At 40.7% G+C, this 25,979-nt stretch overlaps 1 protein-coding gene across 2 annotated transcripts in view; it reads right to left on the bottom strand.

The window, feature by feature from the left end:
* Positions 1 to 25,979, bottom strand: part of LOC149473718 (aldehyde oxidase-like) — a 135,368-nt gene that overhangs the window by 40,080 nt on the left and 69,309 nt on the right. The window contains exons 7-16 of one of the 2 annotated variants that reach the window (XM_089670206.1): positions 25,534 to 25,718; positions 22,768 to 22,957; positions 17,098 to 17,166; positions 14,031 to 14,197; positions 13,311 to 13,416; positions 13,102 to 13,224; positions 11,379 to 11,475; positions 9,178 to 9,299; positions 7,913 to 8,037; positions 1,168 to 1,255 (exon numbers count right to left, since the gene is read on the bottom strand). In XM_089670206.1, coding sequence (XP_089526332.1) covers positions 1,168 to 1,255; positions 7,913 to 8,037; positions 9,178 to 9,299; positions 11,379 to 11,475; positions 13,102 to 13,224; positions 13,311 to 13,416; positions 14,031 to 14,197; positions 17,098 to 17,166; positions 22,768 to 22,957; positions 25,534 to 25,718 — 1,272 coding nt within the window. The remainder of the gene's footprint in view (positions 1 to 1,167; positions 1,256 to 7,912; positions 8,038 to 9,177; positions 9,300 to 11,378; positions 11,476 to 13,101; positions 13,225 to 13,310; positions 13,417 to 14,030; positions 14,198 to 17,097; positions 17,167 to 22,767; positions 22,958 to 25,533; positions 25,719 to 25,979) is intronic. The other variant, XM_089670213.1, reaches the window with a different exon arrangement.

Here is a 25,979-nt window from a genome sequence, read left to right as displayed (position 1 = left end):
TGCCATGGAAGTTCTTTGCTCAGGCACTTCCTGCTACAGGGTGACAACTATGTTCCTATCTCTCAGTTGTGCTCCTGTGTTGTCACCCTATTGCACGGAACTCCAATTAAGAAAACAAGTGGCCATTTTATCAAACACCTTATAGGCATTGTTCATTGTTATCAGCATCAGTATACCCTCATTGAGAAACTACATTCAGCAATTGTTGGAATGTAGGCATGTTGGCAGGATGCGGCTGCAAACAGGAGATCAGCAGCACTGAGATGCAACAAACAACGAAATAAAGCAAAAAACTGTTTTGTTTTTTTTTTAAATGGCAAATTGTTTCATTTTTAGTTTTAGTCTATGTAATTGTTCAGTGTTTTAGCAAATTAAATGTCATTCAGTTAGGATTTACATCTACTCTAAACAGATAATATTAATGTGCTGGTTTCAAGAACATAAGGATGCCTCTACAAAACAGAGGGTAATTCATCTATGGAAATAAATGCAGCCTACTCAAGGCAATTTTTTTAGTTTTGTAAAGAAAAAAAAATCTAACAGAGGCACTGACTCCTCGGTGACCTAAAGCTGAACTCAAGGAATTATCTATATTTAAAACTCACATTGGGTCAGCTTGATGACATGTAATTATGGATATGCCACATCAGGAGGGCCGTTAGGGATTCTCAAATTCAGCATACAGCAGTAGTCCTTGGTACATACAGTCAGTGTTGTCCTGTTCTGGGTACTGCTGCAGTGACTTCCCATCTGGTATACTGAAGACAGAGAGTGTTTCATTGAGCACATTCACCATTTAGAAAGCGTCTTGTTTGGTGAATACAAGGTATTTTCTGAGTGGATGAGGGTAGAATGTCACATCATCCGCCCCTCTTCTCCAGCTTGCTCAGTCAGAGAATGTCTTGTATTCACAGAGAAATCCACGGCTGCAGCACCCGGAACAGGAAAGTTGTGAGCTCCTGGGCTATAGAAAACATTTGTTTTTGTCTGTGTTCAAGGGTAAAATCTCCTCAGCAGACATATAGACAGAAACCATATTCTGGCAGGGGTAGAGGAATAAGGAGTAGGAGCAGGAAAGGATTGTACATGGAGAAAAAGTAATGAGATGTATTGATACCATAAGAAGTATACTGTGACTCCAGAAGTAATATAAACCACAGAATTCACCTTGTATTTTCCAAAAAATGGAGGTTGATGCCTTAATATGAGTGATTTTTCCCTATGTTGAATAACAGAGGTAACCACTTGACCAGTTCTGAAAAAGAAATATATCCACGTAAAATAAAATCAATTGATTCGGGTCCATTTAATTTTCTGTCGAACTTCTATTAGAAATATACAAAGGGAACTCACATTACACTATGCCAACATGGACCTTAAAGTGGTTGTAACCCTTTCATATATCCAGTGGAGGGACTATATACACATAGATGAAACCAATCCTCCTACATAAACTGTACATGATTATCTGCAGCCCTCTCTTCTCTCCATCCTTTTAAAGTCCAGAATTTTTAAAGCTTCTCTAAGCTTTCAGAAAGCAGGGGGCAGAGAGCTGAAATTACATGCTGCACAACTCAATAAAGAAAGCTCTGATAGCTTATTGGAGGGAAGGGGTACACCTCCTTCACACAGCACACAGGAATAGAGCGGAGGCTAATAATCACAGGTTGTGTGCTGGAGCTCCCTCCCCATCACCGTTTTTCTTTTGGTGTCAGGAAAACCTTTCAGAAGTGATTTATGCTGATAGCATAGGAACAAAGCAGCAGACAGAAATTACACTTAGTGCACTTAACTAAGACACGTACATGCTATAGAGGGATATGCTTTGTTCATATTCCATGAGTGAGGATTACAACTACTTTAATTCAAAAAGTAAAGATTTGCTATGTTATAGAGAACTTTTAGCAATGTTAATTGTCCATAAGTAGTATCATGAATATACCTTTTATGCGGAATTCCTTCTGAAAAATAGCAGTGTATTTCCTAAAATGTGAGTGTGCCTAGCCACCACTAGCCTACAGCATCATAGCTCTATAGCTGCAGTATGAGATCTAAGGCACTACTGCCTCTGTTTGCTAGTCTTGTGAGATTTGGTGATATCACTACTGTGCTGTCCACTGTTCTTGCTGGAGGTTTTGCCAAAAGAAATCAAAGTCCTGCCTCCACCATGATATGTACCTATACACAGAGACAAAGTATGTATGGTGGATCAGTAGGGCAGGGAGACCACAGGCAATACTAGGTTCAAGCCTAATCTGTAGGAAACTGTCACATGATAGCAATGACATTGTCCATATCAAGTCAGTGATGTAACCATGCAGCTGATTGGTTCGGCAACCTGCTATCATGTGACAGCTTCCTGCGGGTTCATCGTGAACCTTAGCTCATCATTATTGTTGACTAGTCATTTGCCCTCTGCCTGTCCTTTCTTTTGGCACAGTTTTCAGAGTTAAGTTCCTTGGTATGATACATGACCAATAAAAAACAGGGCGATTGTATATAATTACCCAAATACAACACAGATGGAATGCTGCTTTTTCTGTTGGAATAAAGAACCCATGTATCACAATTTAACAGAACTTGCCAATGAGTCTACAAGCGTATGGGCGCTTTCATTTAACATAACTTACAAGTGTGTCCCTGGTACATTTCTAAAATTATCCTTCAGTAGGTTTTCTGTTGTTTAAAATGAAAAAAATATATATGAAAAATTTTTCTGCGTACTAGAGGAATCCAAAAATATTATAACTAAGTGACGCAAATTATTATAGCAACCTATGTCTTGTTTAATTTTTTTTTGGACTAGTTATAATATATTGTGGGAAACTGTAGACTTCACATTTTGTCACCTAGAAAATTATATGTATACAGTTGGTATTAGGCATAATTAGCCTACATGGCCTCTTGGCAGCCTACATGACCTCTCTTTCAACCATAAACTGTTAAGTAGCTAAGCCCATAATAAAACATTGTAGTTGAATATGATTATGGGTACCATAATCCTAATAAAGTAGAGTTCATTTCAGATACAAATGTTAAAGGAAACTTGGAACTGTAATAGACATCTAGATTGGGGGATAGTGAGGCATAGAAACAAGGAAGGCCTGGGGCCAGGCTCCCAGCTCATAGACTTAGGAAGTAATGAAATATTGGATTTCCCAACCTTTGCAAATGGATCATCCAATCTAATGTTTAGCTCTGCATCTACACTCACCAGTCACTTTATTAGGTACACCTTGCTAGTGCCAAGAAAATATCCCCCACAGCATTACACCACCAGCCTGAACCATTGATACAAGGCAGGATGGATTCATGCTTTCATGTTGTTTATGCCAAATTCTGACCCTACCATCTGAATGTTGCAGCAACCAGTCTGCCCATTCTAGTCTAACCTCTGCAATCAACAAGTAATTTTTGCCAACACAACTGTCGCCCACTGGATATTTTCTCTTTTTCGGACCATTCTCTGTAAACCCTAGAGATATTTGTGTGTGAAAATCCCAGTAGATCAGCAGTTTTTTTAATTACTCAGACCAGCCTGTCTGGCACCAACAACCATGCCACATTCAAAATCACGTAAATCCCCTTTCTTCCACATTCTGATGCTTGGTTTGAACTTCAGCAAGTTGTCTTCACCACGTCTAGATGCCTAAATGCACTGAGTTGCTGCCATGTGATTGGCTTATTAGCAATTTGTGTTACCAAGGAATTGAACAGGTGTTCCTAATAAAGTGGCTGGTGAGTGTATGTCAAAAGACTTAATCACTGAACATGGAACTAAGACTGCTCCAATGACCATAAATATGGAATAAATATTATGAATTCACTAGCATGATTGCAATTACACCCTTTTAACTTATTAAGCAGGTGTTCTTATAATGTCCTACAAGAACACAATCATTTCCCCTCAAGGCTTTCTAATCACTATGAAGGTTGTATTGTATTAATTAATAGGACACCCCAGAATTAAAGCTTTTTTTTTTAATCTTTTGAAAAATTTTTTGAAAATCTCCCCCTGGATTACTTCAATAAATAATTCCACTGGATGCTTAACAAAAAAAAAGTGTTATATTTTTAAATATTTTTGTTAGGGGTAGCTAGCTTAGTAGTTCTTGAAGCTGAAATCGGGTTTTGTCTTTAGTCTTGCACAGTTGTACAATGTTAAGGGCTAGGAAATTGTGAACCTTTGCACCTTTGTTTACTGGCAGTGCGCTCAAGATGCAGTCTAGGAAGGGCCTGGTCTTCACCACAGCTGCTGATGGTGGCAATGGATTTGCTGCAGGGATCTCCCGGTAGTGGTCCCCAGTCACAAAAATGCAGGCTACAGCTGACTGGTGAAGATGACTTTAGTAGCGGTGCTTACTACAGTGTTTTTCAGCCTTCAGGGGGATTCCACAGGTTTGGCACATACATGCTTGGTCCAACCTGGTGACAGATCTGCTTTGCAGCTGATTTGTGGCATACAGGCTCCTTTCTAAAACTTAAATTACTTACTCTGATTCACTGCACACTATGAGCTACTCACAAATACATTAGAAGATGCAGTAGGTCAGATAGAGGCCCCCTCATTAGTTGGCTAGTGGATGTCTTGCATTGTCTAGCCCTTTCCTCCCCAGCTTTACTGTCTCTTGGTTGCCTCTTTTGTTCATTAGATTTCAGTTCTTTTTTTCAAGGAGACTCAACATCACATGTGGGCATTACACAGGGTGGTCTACATGAAAATTCAGGCTACCTAGGAATGCCCACTCCCACTGACATCCACCCATCAGGACATTTTGATATTTGGACAACTCCCCTCAAGAGTCACCCATCTGCGTGCATCAGGGGTGAGTTCTCTTGAGAAGACTCAGGCATGGTGCTGTGATGATCCACTAACTTGAAGGATGCCAAATGATGCAGAGGGCAAGGAGGGGTTTTTAGATTTTTGTTAGCTAACGGTCATACATTTTCAACACAGTGGCTTAGTGGTTAGCACTTCTGCACTGATGGCTTAATGGTTAGAATTAGAGTCCTTGGTTCTCCTTGTGCTTGCATGGGTATGCTCTGGTTGACTTCTACAGTCCAAACACATGCTGGTAGATCAATTGGCTTCATTCTAAATTGACCATACTATGCATGCTTGTATATGTAAGCATGTGAGAAAGGCTACTTGAAGGCGCTGTGTAAAATGTCAGCACTATATAAATTCTTATATTAAATAAATATATGTTGTTTTGCATGACCTATAAATACTTTGCTTTTCGTTCAGTCTTGTTCAGTTTTTGTACACACCACCGCAGTGAACATAATAATTATTGTGTTGCCTAACAGAAAACAAGTTAAGCTACCCTGGTGCTGATTCATTGAATTCTTTCACAAAAATCAAATAAAATGTAGGTCACCTTACAACTGCAAATTGCCTTTCTATAAACTAAAAGAAGACATTTTTTCAAAAATGAATTAACCAACCAGACTGTTAGTTTCATGTGTCCACCAGTGACCTTCTGTCTAAGCATTCACATATGCATGAACATTATTGTCTCGGATTCCAGGATACTGTTAACCCACAGTTTGAATTTCAGCCATTCACGGTCTGCATTTCAGCCATCTACAGTCTACATTTTGTCTGCTCACTTTTTGGGTGGAAAAGTGCAAATCATGCCCACTTTACAGGTCAGTCCCAGCTAGACCCTGCCTTTAAATATGTGGTGACCACCCATCATGCCCACATTAATGGTTGCTCCCATGCAGACCCAGCCTCTAAATATGTGGCAGCTACACAGTTGCAACCAAGATCCCTGCAAATGAAAGTCTTTTTGAGTTACTGTGCTTGTGGATTAGCTCAAATAAGGTTAATGCTGTGATCCCCGGACATTTGGAAGTCCTTGCACAGGTGTAACCTAGGGGATGCATTTTGTCTACTTCTGCCTCATATTAGGCAACTTTTGAAAAAGCAAAAAAAATCATAATTTAATCCAAACTGCTGAAACTTACACTGTAAGCTTTGACAATTTCTGAAAGTGTCAAGCACTGATTCCAAAACCTTCACACCTGCATGCTCCTACTGGCCTATAATGAATTATGGCCTTACTTCTCAATGGGAACATGTGGGTGGTGTGAGCCACAATTTGATGACAAGCACATGCTGATAAATGCCAGTTACACCAACCCAGAATCTTTGGTACCCAGGCTACAGAATAATACTTCTAAGGCCTGGTTCACACCTGTGCATTTGTAGTACTTTTAGCAATTTGCTGAACACACTACAGTCCATTTAACATGGTTTCCTATGGGACACGTTCACAACTATGCGTTTTTAGCTGATGCATTTTTGGTAAGGGTCAGAGATTTTTTATCCAGCAGCAGGTTGAAACACGCATAGGTGTGAAACAGGCCTAAGGGTATGTGCTATATTATGCCCAAATTGTATTGTTGGAGCCTGTCATTGTCACTTGAGTACTGACAAGTTTGCCTTAATGTGATGGGTGGCCTCATTGGCTAAAACTTCAGGTCCCTCTGTTCTTTTAAATGTGCATTTTTTATTGAAGGTAGCCTCTACTCATGCATTTTTTATCATAGAATTAGTTTCAATTGCCCAGGTTAGCTTTTCCATTTGTGCTTTACTGATCAATTTTAGTTTAGTTTGTCTAATTCAGGAATACAGCATACACTATATTGCCAAAAGTATTGGGACACCCCTCCAAATCATTGGATTTAGGTGCTCCAATCACTTCCATGGCCACAGTTGTATAAAATCAAGCACCTAGGCATGTAGACTGCTTCTACAAACATTTGTGAAAGAATGGGTTGCTCTCAGGAGCTCAGGGAATTCAAGGGTGGTACCATGATAGGTTTGCCACCTGTACAATAAGTCAATACATGAAATTTCCTTGCTACTAAATATTCCACGGTCAACTGTTAATTGTACTATAACAAAGTGGAAGCAACTGGGAACAACAGCAACTCAGCCAAGAAGTGGTAGACCATGAAAAATAACAGAGCAGGCTCAGGGCATGCTGAAGCGCACAGTGCGCAGAAGTCGCCAACTGTCTGCAGAGTCAATAGCTAAAACCTCTAAACTTCATGTGGCCTTCAGATTAGCACAACAACAGTGCACAGAGAGCTTCAAGGAATGGGTTTCTATGGGCAAGCAACTGCATCCAAGCCTTACATCACCAAGTGCAATGCAAAGCGTTGGATGCTTTACACCACTGGGCAGTGGAGACGTGTTCTCTGGAGTGACAAATCATGCTCATTTGTCTGGCAATGGATGTGTCTGGGCTTGGCGGTTTACAGGAGAACGGTACTTGCCTGACTGCATTGTGCCAAGTGTAAAGTTTGCTGGAGGGGGGATTATGGTGTGGGGTGGTTTTTCAGGGGTTGGGCTTGGCCCCTTAGCTCCAGTGAAGGGAACTCTTAAGGCATCAGCAAACCAAGACATTTTGGACTATTTCATGCTCCCAACTTTGTGGAAACAGTTTGAGGATGGCCCCTTCCTGTTCCAACATGACTGTACACTAGTGGACAAAGCAAGGCCCATAAATACATGGATGAGTGAGTTTGGGGTGGAGGAAATTGACTGACCTGCACAGAGTCCTGACATCAACCCAATAGAACAACTTTGGGATGAATTAGAGCGGAGACTGCAAGTCAGGCCTTCTCCTCTGACATCAGTGTCTGACCTCACAAATGCGCTTCTGGAAGAATGGTCAAACATTCCCATAGACACATTACTAAACATTGTGGACAGCCTTCCCAGAAGAGTTGAAGCTGGTATAGCTGCAAAGGGTGGGCCAACTCAATATTGAACCCTACGGACTAAGACTGACATGCCATTAAAGTTCATATGTGTGTAAAGGCAGGCGTCCCAATACTATTGGCAATATAGTGTATATGCAATACAAGCATGTGGTACATTCTCTTATATACTTACTTGTGAGCAGCCACAGCAGTGATAGCAGCTTGAGAGGCCGTGTGTGAGAGGTCTGTGTACTGTTTTCTCTCCACACAACAAAGGATGAAATCAGAGGGGATGTTTAAAGCGGATGCCACTGCAGCCTGCCAGAAGAACGCAGCAATGTAAGACATGCAGCACCTTACTTATTGTGGTAGTATAGCATATACAGATGTAAATTGTAGAGGCTTATGATTTATTCTTGGTGTATACAGTAAAAAAAAAAACAACCTTTCCAAATGGGAATCACAAACTTATGCATACATAAAGTAAGTTTTTCAAGAAAGAAATATGGAGCTACCATTGAAACCTCTTGTTCTGCAAAAGCTAGTTGCATGGCAGCAATCCTGATCCTAAAGCTTCAATATTTCAAGTCACAAACTCAGAACAATTATACAGATAGGGACTTATGACTTCCCCATGACTTTTTTACTCAGGAGATCAGTCATAGCAGCCCTCATATTTCTCTTAAGAATGGTTTATTTTAACTTTAGGGGGTGACCAAATTCAAGTTACAGGTGGACTACATAAACAATAGATTTATGCCTTCTTAGAAGAGGAACACTATAACCATTACATCTAACTGTACAGAATATATATAGTTTACATGTTTTATAGTAGAAAATAGGGTGAACCTGTGAAACACCCAACTACTTAAAGAAGAAACTATTTTCTACAAATTCTCCTGTTATGACTGGATGAATAAGTCAACATACGCTGACATCACTAAAGTGAAATTGGGTTCAGGATCACATTAAGGACAGTGCTTCACACTTATATAACAGATCCAAAGGGTTTAAATGTAATGCATTAATAAAGAGGTCTTTAGTGTTCTATTCCTCATGACCCAAATGAGAGATTGCCATTGTTCCTGGATCCCAACATACTGACTGTTTAGGAAATTATTAATAAGTTGGCCATTTTCTGCTGTCACAGACTGAATTTTGATTAGTGTGGCTATCCATGTTTTACAAAAGTCAATCATTTGATCGAATTCTTTTGAACGAACAAGCTGACAAACCTTGTTTGTGTGGATGTAAGAATCTGTGCCCTCTGGCCCAGTTTTAACCTCTTTGAACAAATGAAGACAAACAGTCACCTAGCACAAGTGTGGCTCCCAGCAGAACCTAAACATTTTGAACACAGGGACCCCACAAAATTGATAATGGGTTCCCAGATAAAACCTTCTTTCAACAGGCTGCACACCTAAGCACACAAGAAGATTAGAGAACAGGGCACTGTACCTGTATTGACGCTGGATCCTGGGTTGATATGAACACCTCTATTTCATTTTCTTCTAGTCTAGGTATGACCCGTACTGTCTGAGATTGCAGAAGATTATTCTGTCCTTCTATATAGTCCTCACCTGTTCTTTGAAAAGTAAAAACAAAGGCAGCACTCCAGACATGTATTCTTCTCTTACCATGCAACATTAAGGCTTATTATGTGCTTCTATGGGCTAGCATAAATATTAGGCACCCCCAAAGTAGAAGAGAATATAACAAATGAAGAGTCATGTCAAAGGAATGGATTCAGCACTGTCTCTCTTATCAAAATTTCCCACAATTGGGTACATGCAGTGCAAAGTGTTCCTAACACCTCCAATATTTACTTTAAAATTAGAAGAGCAGTACTTCCTTTTTGCACATTACATGGAGAGCATGTTATATATGGAGGGCACAGTGGGGCACATTACAAGGAAGGCACATTATATGGAGGGCACAGCTGGGCACATTACATGAAGGGTACAGTATATGGAGGGCCCAGCAGGGCACAATAATTGGAGGTCTCATTACAGGAGGGCACAGTAGGACATGTTACATGGAAGGCACATTATATGGAGGACATACCAGGGCACATTAGAGCAGGGTACAGCAGGGCACATTACATGGAGGGCACATTAAATGAGAGAGACAGCAGGGCATGTAGGGAACAGTAGGGCACATCACAGGAAGGGCATATTAAATAAAGGGAACATTACATGGGGGGCACATCAGGGCATATAACATGAAGGGAACATTACAGAGAGTCAAAAGGGCACATTATATGAGAGGCATATTACAGGGGGTCAGCAGGGTACATTGCATAGGGGCACATTACATGGGGGCACATTACAGGTTGCCAGCAAGGTACATTACATTGAGGGCACATTATATGGAGGTCATATTACAAGGTGTCAGCAGGGAACATTACATGGCTGGGCATATTACAATGTGTCATTGGGGCACATTATATGGGGGGGGGGCACATTACAGGGTGTCAGCAGAGCACATTACTTTGGGGGTACATTACATGCTGTCAGCGGGACACATTACATGGGGGTCATATGACAGGGTGCCAGGAGGGCACATTACATGAAGGTCACTTTACATGCAGGGCACATTACGGAGTGTCAGTGGAGCATGTTACATGGGGGGGGGGGCATATTACAGTAGCGACATAGTTTTCTGCACATGCAGAGCAGGGAAGCTGCTGTAAGTCCGCTTCTGGGGTGCTGATAACTGCCTGTCCTCCTTTCCCATATTTCCCATGTGATGTCAAATACAAGCACCTGGGATAGACAGGAGGGTAGGGCCAGCAGGGATCAGGGCATGACAATTAGGTATGCTTCCCTGCACTGCTCTGCATGCGGGGAGGAGTATTGCATGATAGGAGTGTCAGCTAGGTGGGGATGCGATCTCCCCGTCAACTGCCTTTGTTCCACAGGTAGATCCCATGGGGACATCTCACGGAACCCTAAGGTTTTGTGGAACCCCTATTTAGAAACACTGATCTAAACTAATGCAACCACCACATCCAAACACTGGCTAACTGAAATATATTTTTGCTCCTGGATTTAGATACAGTTTAATCAAGTGCTCTTGAAGAAGGCTGCAATATGTGCCAAAAGCTTGTGTATACTGGAGATGAATAAATATTAAGCATACAAAAAAAGAAGTGCTGCAGTTGGTTAAAGACTCATATTGTGGTCATGTCAAGTTCAGTTACATGCTGGTTTCCAAAAACTCTTGGTGATAACTATTCCTCAGGATTTCATGCCTCTTCACCTCTTTCAAAAGGAATAATGCACCACAGGCCCATTGGCCTAACTAGCATCCAATAAAAACTACTGAAAGTAAGCAAGTTAGTATATTTTTTACGTTTTTCAATATAGAACCTACCAGGATGCTCAATATTATTGTTTTTCTATTAGATGTGTTTGTCTTATGCCAAAATATATCACATTACATATAAAAATGATTCCCGTTTTCTGGCACAGCTGGCACTCACATCTAAATGTTATTGTTTAGCTATGTCTCATAATACATCAGCTGCAAGCTTACAATCATTTATTTTTACAGTAAAGAGCAAACATATATTTTATATTTTTTTTAACTGTCTGGATTACAAGTCTTTTAATAACATGTAACATACCTATATTGTATGAATGTCTATAGATATTTACCTTCTAGAATATGATCCACACTGCCAAAAGCTTCATCTATGTTCCCATGCTCCAATTCTCTAAGTGGTTCAAAAAAGCAATTGTGTTTTATGGCATCCTAAAAACAGCAAAACATGTCTGCTAGTTATTTTATGGCATTGTGAGCACTTAAATGTATGTATGTATTTTCCAATATTTACTGTTCATTTATAAATACAATTGAACATACAATGAAAACCTGCATGTTTCTATGATCAATGATCATGCACCTTTCATTTTTGTTGCTACACCAAAGCACTAGCATTGCTGGGCACTGCATTGCATGGTAACAACCTAGTGTGTATTGTGGTGCACTACGTTGCATGGTAACAACTAGTGTGTATTGTGGTGCACTGCATTGCATGGTAACAACCTAGTGTGTATTGTGGTGCACTACATTGCATGGTAACAACCTAGTGTGTATTGTGGTGCACTGCATTGCATGGTAACAACCTAGTGTGTATTGTGGTGCACTACATTGCATGGTAACAACCTAGTGTGTATTGTGGTGCACTGCATTGCATGGTAACAACCTAGTGTGTATTGTGGTGCACTGCATTGCAAAAAATACTACAGACCATCCTTTTCTGCATTTTGAAGTATTTCTAGCACACTCAAATGAATGGTTTGCTTTAGCACAATGCATCAGTGCCAATGGGCCCTAACTGTGTCTAATATACTGTATAGCCCAGGGGTAAACAAAATGTTAGCTTTTATCTAATTCTTTTTCCAGGTGTTCTGCTTCATGAAAAATTTCTATTGTGATAACTGAAAACAGTAGTAGAATTTAAAAATTTTTTCTTTTTGAACATTTCTTAGGTCAGAAGTTTGATTTACCAAGCTTAAAAAAGAAGAATCTACACAAAATTTAAAATTATTTGCCAAAACTAATTTTACAAATTTCCATAACTGTATATTGATTCCTGTATATTGTTTCATGTAAAATTAAAGGTCTTCTTTATGTGTACACATACAGGAGAATTCATAAAGGGTGTGTCATAGTCACCCTTTAGAATTCCATCAAGGCACAGCATCTTAAGTGTTGGTGTTTGTGTCCAAATCATCTATCTGTCATATTTAAGTACATGAATTTGTCCAGTGTTTGCATTGGGAAAGGAGCGTACAGCCTATACACGTCTTTCTTAGTGACCCCCCCCTGTCCACTGCGCCCATTAGAGCCTAATGGGAAGCTGAGAGACTAGTTCCCCATCAGGTACTTTTGATTAACAGTGCACAGTAGTGGACAGATCCATACAAATAGCAGCTTTCAAATCTACTCACTGTTGTGCGCTGTCATTCAAACGGACGTGGGGCTGATTGGGAACTAGTCTTTCAGATCCCCATAAGGCTCTCCCACCCAGTAACAAATCATTTCCCAAATCATTTTCCATTTTCTTAATGACATTAGCTGTATCTCTGGCCTTATTGCCCAACAGCTAAACAAGGCCACTAGTTTCCTATACAGTGAACTGGTGACAATTATTTATGAATTTGTTGCTGCTATAGCGATAAATGATTAAAGTGGTGGTAATGAGAACTACTGAATTTGCTGACAAATGTAATGCTCCCAACACTGGTGAAAATGCTTGCCTCAATTAGACACAGGTTGTTCTTAAGGGAACTACTGCCAGAAAGGTGGTATTATGGCCATTTTGAATTCCCCTGATAAATTACAACATGCAAGTGATTTTTGAAGGCATGTCACCTGAACAGAAAGTATAACAGGTTCCAGATCTTTATATTCTACTCTAACTCGTTGAGCTCCTATATTTGCATGGTCCTGAGTGTTCGCTACCACAGCACATATCGTCTGCCCGATGTAGGTTACCTACAGAAGACAGAAAGACATTTTTTAGATCAAAAATGTACTTGATACTGCCGTAAAAGTTATGTAGAGTTTTTCTTTAAATGTACCTCATTCCCTGCAAACAAATTTGAGTTGCTTATTCCAGGAACATCAGCAGAAGTTATCACATCAACCACTCCTGGAACTCTTAATGCATCTTCTGTAGTAATGGATCTGACAACACCATCAATGAAAAAAACAAATTACTAGAAATCTTTGTATTGTCAAGTCTTGTGCTAATGTACAAAACTAATATAATTATTAAAGTGGTTGTAAACCTCAGACATGAAATATGAACAAAACATATCCCTCTATAGTGTGTACTTGTCTCTATCCAGTGCACTGTCATTTCTGTATGCTGCTTTGTTCCTCTGCTATCTGCATGAATAACTTCTGACAAGTTTTCCTGACACCAAGAGAAAAATAGTGACATGGGAGGGCCCCCCAGCAGACTGACAGCCTCAGCTCTGTTCCTGTGTGCTGCGCAAAGGGGGGGTGTTTCTTCCCTCCAATCAGCTCTCAGAGCTTTCCTCACTGAGTTCTACAGTGTGTAATTTTAGCTCCCCATCCCTTTTTTCTGACAACTCAGACAAGCTTCATAAATTCTGCACTTTGAATAGATGTAGAGAAGAGATGACTGCAGATAAACAAGTGCAATTTATGTAGGAGGATTTGTTTAATCTCTGTGTAGGCCAGTCACTTCACTTAGTATACATATATATGGATTTACAACCACTTTAAGGATAATATAGAACTAGAACTAATATTTTAAACAGCAGGCAAATTACATGATTTTAGCATGATGTCTGTTGCTTGTAACTACAGCCAAAAATAGTTCTCCTTCCACAATAGATGTATCTTCTTCATCTAATTCCTCCTCCGTAATAGTTTGTAAAACATGAGGCTGGAAATTTATTAGTTCTTCATCTTCATACAGATGATTCATATGTTCACCCTGAAAGGTGAAAATGATAATAAAGCCACTTTTGCTGACTGTAAGATAATGACAAAGTAATTACAGCAGAAACCAAGCACTCCTGCTTTGTCTGATCATATTTTTAGTGCCCCAATGCCTTACTGCATACTCACATCAGCTGAAATATAATTTAGCATATGCAAGTATTTAATATAAACATTTAATAGATATTGGTTTTGATGAATGACCCATTCAGCATGAACACTTGTACGTTTAACCTTGCACCACCTTAAAACGTTAAGTGAATGCTGTTCACAATAGCGGTTAGTTCATTCTGTATCATTTAGAACTTGAAGTGTTACTAAACCCAGGACCCTGCATTCACTATATCTGGTCTCCCACAGTACAGAGAACATGGAAATGCAATTATTTTAGTAAATATAAACTGCTAAATACCTTTTATCATCAGCAGTTAGAGCAGTCTTGTGACTTCTATCAGTGTCCAGCAGAGCACTGGTTAAAGCTTGTAGGAGGAGTTTTCATTTTTCTTTCACTGTCCTTTGAGACTGCAGGACCCCTGACTCTCTGTCTGGACAGCATTGATGGGGCCCCAGCAGATGGATAGGGGACAGTAGATGAAGGGGAGGATCAGAGAAGACAGGATCAAACATCATTTTACACAATGTGGAGGATTAACCCCTTAGGTTCCACAGTGAGTATAACAAGCATGCTTTACTGTATATAGAGACTGATTTTATTTTTGTGGGTTTAGTAACACTTTAAAGTGAAGCTGCCACCACAACTTTTATTTTTTAATTGTGAATAGAGTAGAAATGTTGCACCTCAGTCAAGTATTGCAATTTGCCTTCTGATTAGCTTTATGGGTGAACACTCAGAGTATCATATGAACAGAGCTGGTCTGGGCATTGAGAGCGCCCTGATGTATACAGCACACAAACATTTGTGTACAAGGACAAACTAGAATAATTTCCGATACGAACAATAGTTTTATAACAACATCTCTGCAAACCTAAGAAACGCTCAATAGAGTTTTTGTTTTATTCAAACAAATACGATTGTGAGATGAGGTGAGATGAGGTTCTATCACCCATAGGAGCTCAAACCTACACTTCCCAAAAGACCTACCTTGTGCTAAATTCTAGATGTACCAGTTATGCCCTGCCAATGACTCTCTTTGTAGTCAGAAAAAGCAAATGGGAGAGGAAAGAAAGTAGCAGCAGAGCATAAGATCTGTGATTCTTCAGGATTTGGTTGTACTGTTGACACCTTTGATCTCTACTATGCAGGCCCGGACTAGGACAAAACATAGACCTGGTGAATTTAGACTGAGCAGCCCATTTTTTTAAAACCAAATTACAAATAATGACAACTACCGTGTTTTTTATTTCTTTTAGTTATATTCAGCCTCCTCTACCCCCAACAGCACATAGCGGAGATCATATTCCCTTACAGATACAGCATCCATTTCCACAATGTGTAGCTAGCTACTGCAGCTGCCATTCCGATCTGGGAATTTCACAGGTCAAAACTGCAACAATGCCACCAGCTACACACTATGCAGACTGAGGCTGTGTCGAATTCCGATGCTGTGAGGGAGGTCTGTTGAGTGCCCTCATTTTATGTCTCAACATAAACCCCTACCCCTACAAAAAAAAACAGCCCTGATCAGCATGTTCACCCCTAAGCATAAATTCCCTATGCATGCCAAAAGCCAATGCAATAATTCCCCCTCCTCCCAGTCCAAATCCCTCCTCTCAGCAAAAATCTTTGCCACTCAATTCGACCTCCCAACTGAAATCCTCCCAATCCCCCCCCCCCCACACACAAATCTCCCCCACCCAAAAGAATCACTCCTCCTAGCACACATCCTCTTTCCCCTCAAATATCTCAGCCTAGCACAAATCCCCCCTCCCAGCACAAATTCTTTTCCCCAAAGCCCCCCTTCTAGAACAATTCCCTACCAATCCCCCCTCCTAGCTCAAATCCCCCCAAATCCTTCCTCCAAGCAAAACCACCTCCAAATTACTCTTCCCAGCATGAATCCTTCTTCACCACCCTAAGCCCCCTAAATTCCCACCTCCAATCCCCCCAAACCCCCTCCTTGCACATATCCCCCCATTCCACCTCCTAGCACATATCACCCCTTCAATCCAACCTCCTAGCACATAGCTCCGCCATCCTCCCTCCTAGCACATATCCCATCCAACAGCCCATATTCCCCCTCCTAGCACATATTCCCCCCAATCCCCCCTCCTAGCAAACCCCCCAAAATTACCCTTCCCAGCACAAATAGCCACCAATCCCTCCACCTTTCATCCTAATCACAAATTATTGATACACCCCCCCATTGTGTTCCCCCCTCCTGTAAGTTCCACCCTCCTCACACATAGGATTGCTAGACTGGGACTGTACACAGTTTGATCACCCGCATTCTGCCTCCTCCAAGGACTACTCATCTTCTGGCAGCCGAAAATGTATGTAGGGGGGGTAATCAAACTGTGTACAGTCCTGATCTAGCGATCCTGTGTGATCTGTTGGGTGGGGTAGCACTCCACTGATATGTGGGGGAGAGCACAGAACAGCCTGCTCTCTCCTCTCTACCGATGCTACTGTCTGGACTTTACTGAACACAGCCTGCACAAGGCTGCCCACTGTGTCCCGGCCCTGAGTATGGGACTTGGGGAAGGAACGCAGTCGGCCAGGTACAGTGTCAATGGTAAGACTGACCTGGGGGGACCACAAAAATTTGGGGGGCGCAGGCCTCCCCAGCACCTCCCTAGATTCGGCCATTCCTGGCCTACCAGGAAAAAGTCTGGTGTGCCCTATGGCCAGTCTGGGCCTGCTACTTTGATTTCACTGCCTTTAGACGCCACATAAACCCTTCCAACTAAACTGTTCACTTGCATATGCCTACTTACATTGTTAGTGACAAAGCCATTGGAAGTTCTCTGTTTGAACTCTGTAGCTGACTTGCTGGAAGTTGTGTCCTGCACAAAGGATAAAGTTTTTCAAATATGACTTACAAGTCTATAGTGTTCATAGAGAAATAACACTATAAGCGCTGGAAACAAACATGATTGCAAAGCCACTTGTAAAATATTTTATGATAGTCGTTATATAGGTACATAATTAGGTTGAAAAAGGTTATGTTATTCCACTTCAACCAACAGAAAGTTCGATGGCACAACAATCAACCCGTCCCCCCATGCCAAGATACTAGGTGTAATCTAGGACTTGGAATTCTCCTTTCAGCCCCACATCCAATCACTGTCCAAATTTTACTGCTTCAGCCTCCGCAACATCTCTAAAAAACATTTTCCTAACCAATGACACCACAAAGCTTCTAATTAAATCCATGATTACCTCTCACCTCAACTACTGCAAATTACTCCTCATTGGCTTACCTTTAAATAGGCTACCCCCCCTTCAGTCTTCCATGAATGCTGCTGTCAGACTCATCCACCTTACCAACCGTTCAGTGTCTGCTACCCCTGTCTGCCAGTCCCTCCACTGGCTTCTGCTCATCCAACAAATTAATCTCAAAATATTAACAACAACTTACAAAGCCATCCACAACTCGGCCAGCAGCTACATCACTAACCTAGTCTCTAAATACCAACCAATTTGTTCTCTTCAATCCTCCCAAGACCTCCTGCTCTCTAGCTCCCTTGTCACCTCCTCCAATGCTCATCTCCAGGACTTCTCCCAACCCTCTCCCATCCTCTGGAACTCCTTACCTCAGTCTGTCTGACTATCTCCCACTCTGTCCACTTAGGCAATCCTGAAAATTCTTCTCTTCAGAGAAGCCTACCCTGCCTCCACCTAACAACTGTACCTTTATTTTCTCCATCAGCAACTCACCCACAGTTATTACCTTTTGTATCACCTCCCTTTTAGATTGTAAACTCTAAACTCTGATTCCTCCTGTATTAATCTGTATTGTAACTGTACTGTCTGCCCTCATGTTGTAAAGTGCTGCACAAACTGTTGGTGCTAGATACATCCTGAATAATAATAATAAAAATAAATAAATAGAAAATCTCCATGTACAAAACCTTTTACCAACCAGACCCAGATGAAGGTGAAATAATCCCTATAAAGTGTTGTTGCTGTTTGCTACCCACTGGCAAAAGCTCATCAAGCACTTAAAACAACTTATGTATCAGCAGATATAGACACATGCGCAACACATGGACCTAGAAAAAATGCTTAAAGAGCTGTTATATTCTTAAAAATAGAAAAACAGCCCCAAGCAGACCATTTGCTACCATGAACACAAAAAAAATCATTATGTTTTTCATATTTGAAGAAATTTTTCTATTGCAATGTTTAATCCTTTTGAAGTTAGGTGGGGGGAGATTTCCTCGGCTTACTCACGTGGAATGATGGTCAACCTAAAGCGGAATTTTACCCATAACAACTTGAAAAAACGAACGTTCTTTAGCAAGGAGCATACATTCCACATTAATAATTATGCTACCAAAATTAATGTGTGCTGCAAATTGCCCCCAGCATTGTCCCTGTTTCTTCTTACTGGAGGCTGCCATTTTGCTGAAGCCCACAGCCTCTGAACAGCAGTAAATCATAAAGGGGGAATAATCCCATGGATTTAATAGCTTAAAAAAAAAAGCGATTACATTCCTAGAATGCCAGGATTACAAACTGTCACATTTGCTTCTGTCCTCAACCAAACTGTCAAATCATCAAATTTCTGGTGTCATAACTGATCACATATACAGCATCCTGGCAGTTGCAAATAAAACAGAAGCAGTTTCCTTGGCTGTAAAGGATAAGAAGGTTTAATTCTGCTTTAAGGCAGTAAGCAGATTGGCCTCTGAAAATTTGTCAGTGCCTAAAAATGTCTAAAAATAGTGAGCAACTAAGCATGTGCAAACCAGGGTGACACAGTATATTACAGGATTTTAAACAGCATAGGCACTTATTTTTAATGTTTTACAGAGCTATACCTGCAAAAGAGGCCAGCCTGAAGTGATCTAGTAGGATTTAGTTTCTGACTAAAGTTCCACGTTACAGATCTTACAAGCCTAGATACACCTACTGACTTTAAAGCGGAGTTCCACTCAAACGTAGAAGCTCCGCTTATTTGTCTCTTCCAGCCCTCCACTGCCATATTTGGCACCTTTTGTGGAGTAGGGGGGAGTGAATATCTGTTTTTCATAGGTACCCTCTCCCACTTCCAGCTCAGTTCGCCACGGCGAAGTGAGCCGGAAGTCCGGCCCCCTCCTCCCTCCTGCAGTCTCATGGGATCATTCACAGGTCCCAGGAGACTGCCAGACCAATTAAGAGCCACAGCGTGACTCACGCATGGACAGTGGGCTCCAGGCTGTGAAGCCGCAAGCTGTCACAGCCTGGTGCCCACAGTTGAGATGCCAGAGCCCTAGAGGAGAGAAGGGGAGAAGGGACGACGTGGGTGAGAATATCGCTGGACTCTGGGACAGGTACGTGTGTGTTTATTAAACGTCAGCAGCTACAGTTTTTGTAGCTGCTGACTTTTAATAAACAGAACTCTGCTTTAACTAGTTAGTGCTAGAAAGTGCTCGAGGCTGTAAAGAGCTGCAGGCCACACAATTATACAAAGGGATGCTTGCAAAACATGAAAGTTTACCTAAATTTTGTTTCTTTTTTTTCCATGAAATTATCATTTACCTCATGCTGGAATCTTTCTCAAGAGCTATAAAAATGTAGACAGCTGAATAAAATGTTTTTCTCTTGAATGTAAAACAAAAAATGTATTTGCTGTAATGTGTTAACATAAACAAGACATGCAACATGGCAAAACACTATTATTTCCAAGTTTATGCATTTAATATTGACCTATCAGGACAGAAATGTGGAATCTGCCATCGATGACTTGTTTTAAAGGTGTACACTCTGAGCTATCATCCCCCATGGGCTTTAAACCTTTCAAGACCAGAAAAATAATTTTAAAAATGAGACGGCTAAGAAATGTTTTTTTTTGTTACATTATTGTTATATTAGGAATACAGCACATATTTCATATTTTAGGATAAATATTTGCTCAGTAAAATTCATTTTGTGAGCAATACATTCCTCCCCCATGACGTCATACTTAGAAGTGCCTACTCTGGACACCAATCCCTAATTAATTATATGTCTACATTACTTAAAGCTGTAGTAAACTTGGAAAAATTAAAAAATCCCCTGCAAGGTAATGTCATATTGTGCTAGTATGCATCGCATGCTAGTCATTATGAGACTTACCTTAAAACCAAGCCTTCCAGTGACACGCTGTCACCACTGACAGGGCTTCCATTTTCACCAAGTCTTCCTTGCGGGTTATGAGTTCCGGCCGTCTGACTGGCCAAGCCGCAAAGACGTCACTCCTGCGCATGCGCGCGGGATCTTGGGCCATGGCACAGTGCTCTGAAGGAAAGGCATGGGTATGCCATTCCTTCCCAGAGCATGTGCTGGCTGTTATAAATAGCAAATATCTCCTAAGCGGTGCACGTTTAGGAGATATTCATTTTACATACAGGTAAGCTTTGTTATAAGCTTACCTGTAGGTAAAAGATGCAAAAGTGGGTTTACTTCCACTGTAATGTCTTCTGCTCTGGTACCAGGAAGGGAGGGAGTAGGGTGCATTTGATGAATGTAGTATGGATGGTGTTTTATCTGTTTACCTTCTTTGTCCTGTACTAAGGTATACAGGTGAGACTCAAAAAATATATGAGATAGACTCATTACATGCAAAAGCAAGATAGTTTGTCATAATTGTGATGATTATGGTTTACAGCTCATGAAAATCCCAAATCCACAATCTCAGAAAATTAGAATATTACATGCAATCAATAAAACAAGGATTGTACGTAGAACAAAGTATAAGCATGCATATGTACTCAGTACTTGTTTGGGCCCCTTTTGCAGCAATTACTGCCTCAATGCGGCGTGGCATGGAAGCTATCAGCCTGTAGCACTGCTGAGGTGTTATGGAAGACCGGATGCTTCAATAGCGGCCTTCAGCTCTTCTGCATTGTTCGGTCTCATGTCTCTCATCTTTCTCTTGGCAATGCCCCATAGATTCTCTATGGGGTTCAGGTCAGGCAAGTTTGCTGGCCAATCAAGCACAGTAATCCCACAGTCATTCAACCAGGTTTTGGTGCGTTTGGCAGTGTGGGCAGGTGCCAAGTCCTGCTGGAAAATGAAGTCAGCATCCCCATAAAGCTCGTCTGCGGAAGGAAGCATGAAGTGCTCCAAAATCTCCTAGTAGACGGCTGTGTTGACCCTGGACTTAATGAAGCACAGTGGACTAACACCAGCAGATGACATGGCTCCCCAAATCAACACAGACTGTGGAAACTTCACACTGGACTTCAAGCATCTTGCAGTGTGCGCCTCTCCATTCTTCCTCCATACTCTGGGTGTTTGGTTTCCAAATGAGATGCAAAAGTTGCTCTCATCAGAAAAGAGGACTTTGGACCACCGAGAAACAGACCAGGTCTGTTTTTCTTTAGCCCAGGTAAGACGCTTCTGAAGTTGTTTGTTGTTCAGGAGCGGCTTGACAAGAGGAATACGACATTTGAAGCCCATGTTCAGGATCCGTCTGTGTGTGGTGGCTCTTGATGCACTGACTCCAGCCTCAGTCCACTCCTTGTGAAAGTTCTCAACACTTTTAAATGGCCTTTTCCTGACAATCCTCTCCAGGCTGCGGTCATCCCTGCTGCTTGTGCACCTTTTTCTTCCACACTTTTCCCTTCCACATAACTTTCTATGAATGTGCTTTGATACAGCACTTTGGAAACATCCAACTTCTTTTGCAATTACCTTCTGAGGCTTTCCCTCCTTATGGAGGGTGTCAATGATGGTTTTCTGCACAACTGTCAGGTCAGCAGTCTTTCGCATGATTGTGATTCCTACTGAACTAGACTGAGATACAATTTAAAGGCTCAGGAACCCTTTGCAGGTGTTATGGCTTAATTAGCTGATTAGAGTGGGACACTTTGAGCCTAGAATATTGCACCTTTTCACAATATTCTAATTTTCTGAGATTGTGGTTTGGGGTTTTCATGAGCTGTAAGCCATAATCATCACATTTATGACAAATCACAGCTTGAACTATCTTGCTTTGCATGTAATGAGTCTATCTCATATATTAGTTTCACCTTTTAAGTTGCATTACTGAAATAAATGAACTTTTGCAAGATATTCTAATTTTTCGAGTTTCACCTGTATTACACTGACTCATAATGACCCATGTCTCATGTTACCAGATTTCATAAGTCAACTTTTGATGGATATATTTTTCTGTGTGTATGACAAGTCTTGTATTTTCTTTATCCTTTTCTTTTTTTCCATACATCTTATGTTAATAAAAGAAAGAAATATATTGCTGGATAGAGTGGGAAAAAGATTTACTAAAGGGGCTTAGATGAATATTGTTTGCTAAACTATATTTACCATAACAGGTTCGATGGCAAACAAATCCCACCTATATCTTATTTTAGTTTATAGGCACATACGGTACACTTAAGGAAGTGTGTCAGCAACATATGGGTGGGTAGTCAAATCTCTTTTTTTAAATCAAACAACGGAAACAAGCTATGACTTACAATTGTATCATAGTGTGGAAATTTCATGGTCTTCTTTAATTCTTTAGACACTCGAAGGTAGAATTGAAAGAGGAAGCTGATCGCCAGTGTTCGCTCATACTCCACCATGCCAAAGAAGGCTGATTCTTGTAGAGGGATCTCTTCCAAGAATAATCTACACGCTTCATCCAGCATTGCCTCACCCCATCGTCTGTAATGCAACATGTATATATTGGGGAAATACTTTGAAAAACATCTGCTTTACTATGAGAAGAAGAATAGGCATTTTACGGTATGTATTTGCTGGAAATGAAGATATAGATATAAGGGCAATGAAGGTGTATGTGGTGATGTCAGAGGATGCAGGGACTAAGAAGAAGTGGGCGTAGCATATTATTTTATTTCCTATGTGGGATACCTACCTTTAAAAAAATCCAATCAATTCCAAATAAAAATAGGACAGAAAGATTTCACAGCATTACTTCTTAAGGGCTTATTCACAGTATATTGCACATTAATACACATTAGGGTTGATTTATTAAAGGCAAATATACTGTGTACTTTGCAAGTGCAGTCACAGTCTGCAAGGGCATTTGCTCCAGAGCTTAGCAAATGAGGTGGAGCTTAATTTTGCAAAGAATACCCAATCACATACAAGGAAGATTAAAAAAACAGCATTTTTGCTTGCACATGATTGGTTGATATGAGTCAGCAGTCATTTACTAAGTTCTAGAGCAAATGCCCTTGACAGTGCAACGAAACTTGCAAATTGCACAGACTATTTGCCTTTAGTAAATCAACTCCACAGAGATGCACTTTTGACACAAAATGTATGTATCAATGATATTACCAAATACTCATCAACATTCTTTGACCTAATGGGGTTGATTTACTAAAACTGGTGAGTGCAAAATCTGGTGCAGCTGTGCATGGTAGCCAATCAGCTTCTAACTTCAGCTTGTTCAATTAAGCTTTGATATTGAAACCTGGAAGCTGATTGGTTTCTATGCAGAGCTGCACCAGATTTTGCACTCTCCAATTTTAGTAAATCAACCCCAATGTGTCAAACCAAATAAGCATTTCCTGACATTTGGTACTATCTTTTCTTCAGTATGAAAAGGTCTTTACTGTAGCATTTCCACTATATAAGACACATGTGAATGCTAACTTTCTGCACAGGAAGCCTTCAGCCCAGGGTCATTTACACACAATTACATACCTGTAATATGCTCATCTTTCTAGCAACCCGTATGTTAAACCGTGTCACTTAACTGCCCCTCAGGTCCATCGGGCGGGTCAAGTAGCTGTTATCCACACCCCCCCCCCATTGCATGCTGTGGTTTCTACCACTGGCTCTTATGTCCTGTAGTGACGTACAAGCCAGCCGGAGGAACCAAATAAAGCATTGATGGAGCAGGTAATTCACACATTTAGTAGAATATATAGCCTCTTCTGACTGTATAAAAGCGATCCTGTGCTGACAAGGTCACTTTAACCTCTTCCCAACTGCCCTATAGCAGAACTACTGCTACAGGGCGCAAAGCTGCACAAAATCATATATATATATATATATATATATATATATATATATATATGTGACTTTGCATGTCTGGGTAGGGGGCGTAAGCGCGAGCCACCCTACCCACACTGCCATTGGCGGCTACAGCTGTTGATCACCGGGTCCCAGCCGGAGATTCCACGCCGGCCCCCGGCGATCGCCACGGAACAGTGAAAGGGGAGAGGTCTGTGTGAAAACAACACAGATCTCTCCCCTGTCAGCACAAACAAGTTGCTTTGTATTGCTCTGCAGAGCAATACAAAGCAGCTTGTTTCCCTAGTAAAACACACACAGCACACATTTAACCCTTTTTCTGCTTGGTGTCATTAGTACAGTGTCAATGGTTTTTTATTAGCACTGATTACTGCATTAGTGTCACTGGGGATGTCAGTGGCAGTTCGTCAGTCCCCCCCCCCCATGTCAGAATGCCCACCTCAGTCCCGCTATAAGTCGCTGATCGCCGCCATTACTAGTATAGAAAAAAATTCCAGTATATATACCGCCATTTGTAGACGCTATAACTTTCACGTAAACCAATTGATTTACACGTATTTGGATTTTTTTTAGCAAAGACATGTCGCAGAATACATTATTGCCTAAATTTATGACAAAATTAGATTTTTACAATTTTTTTTACTGGATATGTTTTATAGCAAAAAGTCAAAAATATTGTTTTTATTTCAAAATTGTTGGTCTTTTTTTGTTTATAGCACAAAAAATAAAAACGCAGATGTGATCAAATACCACTGAAACAAAGCTCTATTTGTGGGGGAAAAAGGGCATTTGGGTGCAGTGTTGCATGACCACACAATTGTCAGTTAAAGTAACGCAGCGCCTTATCGCAAAAAATGGGCTGATCAGGAAGGTGGTAACTCCTCTGGAGGGCAAGTGGTTAACCTATATTTTACATAATTTGCCTGATTTGGTTGTGAATCATTGCATTTTCTACAGAAAATGCAATTATTATCTATTGAAGGCACCAAACCTGTGGTGCACTTAATGATTAACTTAAAAGATTAAACAATGTGCTCCCCAGAGCAACTTAGTATGCTAGGCAATCGGAGCTGGTATCCCAACAGCAAAAGAGATGAGAACTGTATTAATGTAAATGGAAAAATGCTAGTGAATGCATTCAAAATGCTGCATGCAACACAACAGTGTGAACAGGTCCTACTGAATATAATGGATTTCTCTTGTTCTTGTATTTTCTGTACTGATGCCATACATACCTGCCAACAAGCATTTCACTAACGTGCTTTGCAAACATACAAGCTGATTCAGAGCCACCGTAATAAATGTTCATAGACATGATAAGGTCTGAGTCCTCTTTCAGCAAGACTCTCATTGCAGCAACGTCGGCAGGTGCTGTACTTCCCCATCTCTGCACCTGCCTGAATGCTGAGACAAATTCCCACTGTAAATATATAAATAAAACAGAGAAGCAATGTGAGACTGATATGTTTTGTACTTATCTTCAGAGATGGGAAAAAATAATTCCAGACAAATTAGATATTAGATACCCTTGATAATCACAATTTCATCAAGCACCCCTGACCATTATAATTCCTCAAAGTGGACAAAATTGTAACAAAATAGAAATTTTTCAAAATAAATGGGCAATGTGCAATATGAAGAACAATGTAAATTTATTTATAATGTGCACATGTGCTTCTAA

The sequence above is a fragment of the Staurois parvus genome, unplaced genomic scaffold (genome assembly GCF_062004578.1).
Source record: "Staurois parvus isolate SC_StPar_1 unplaced genomic scaffold, SC_StPar_1.0 ptg000011l, whole genome shotgun sequence".
Classification (NCBI taxonomy): domain Eukaryota; kingdom Metazoa; phylum Chordata; class Amphibia; order Anura; family Ranidae; genus Staurois; species Staurois parvus.
Note: the sequence above shows the minus strand (reverse complement) of the source record. Positions and strands in the feature narration are given on the sequence as shown.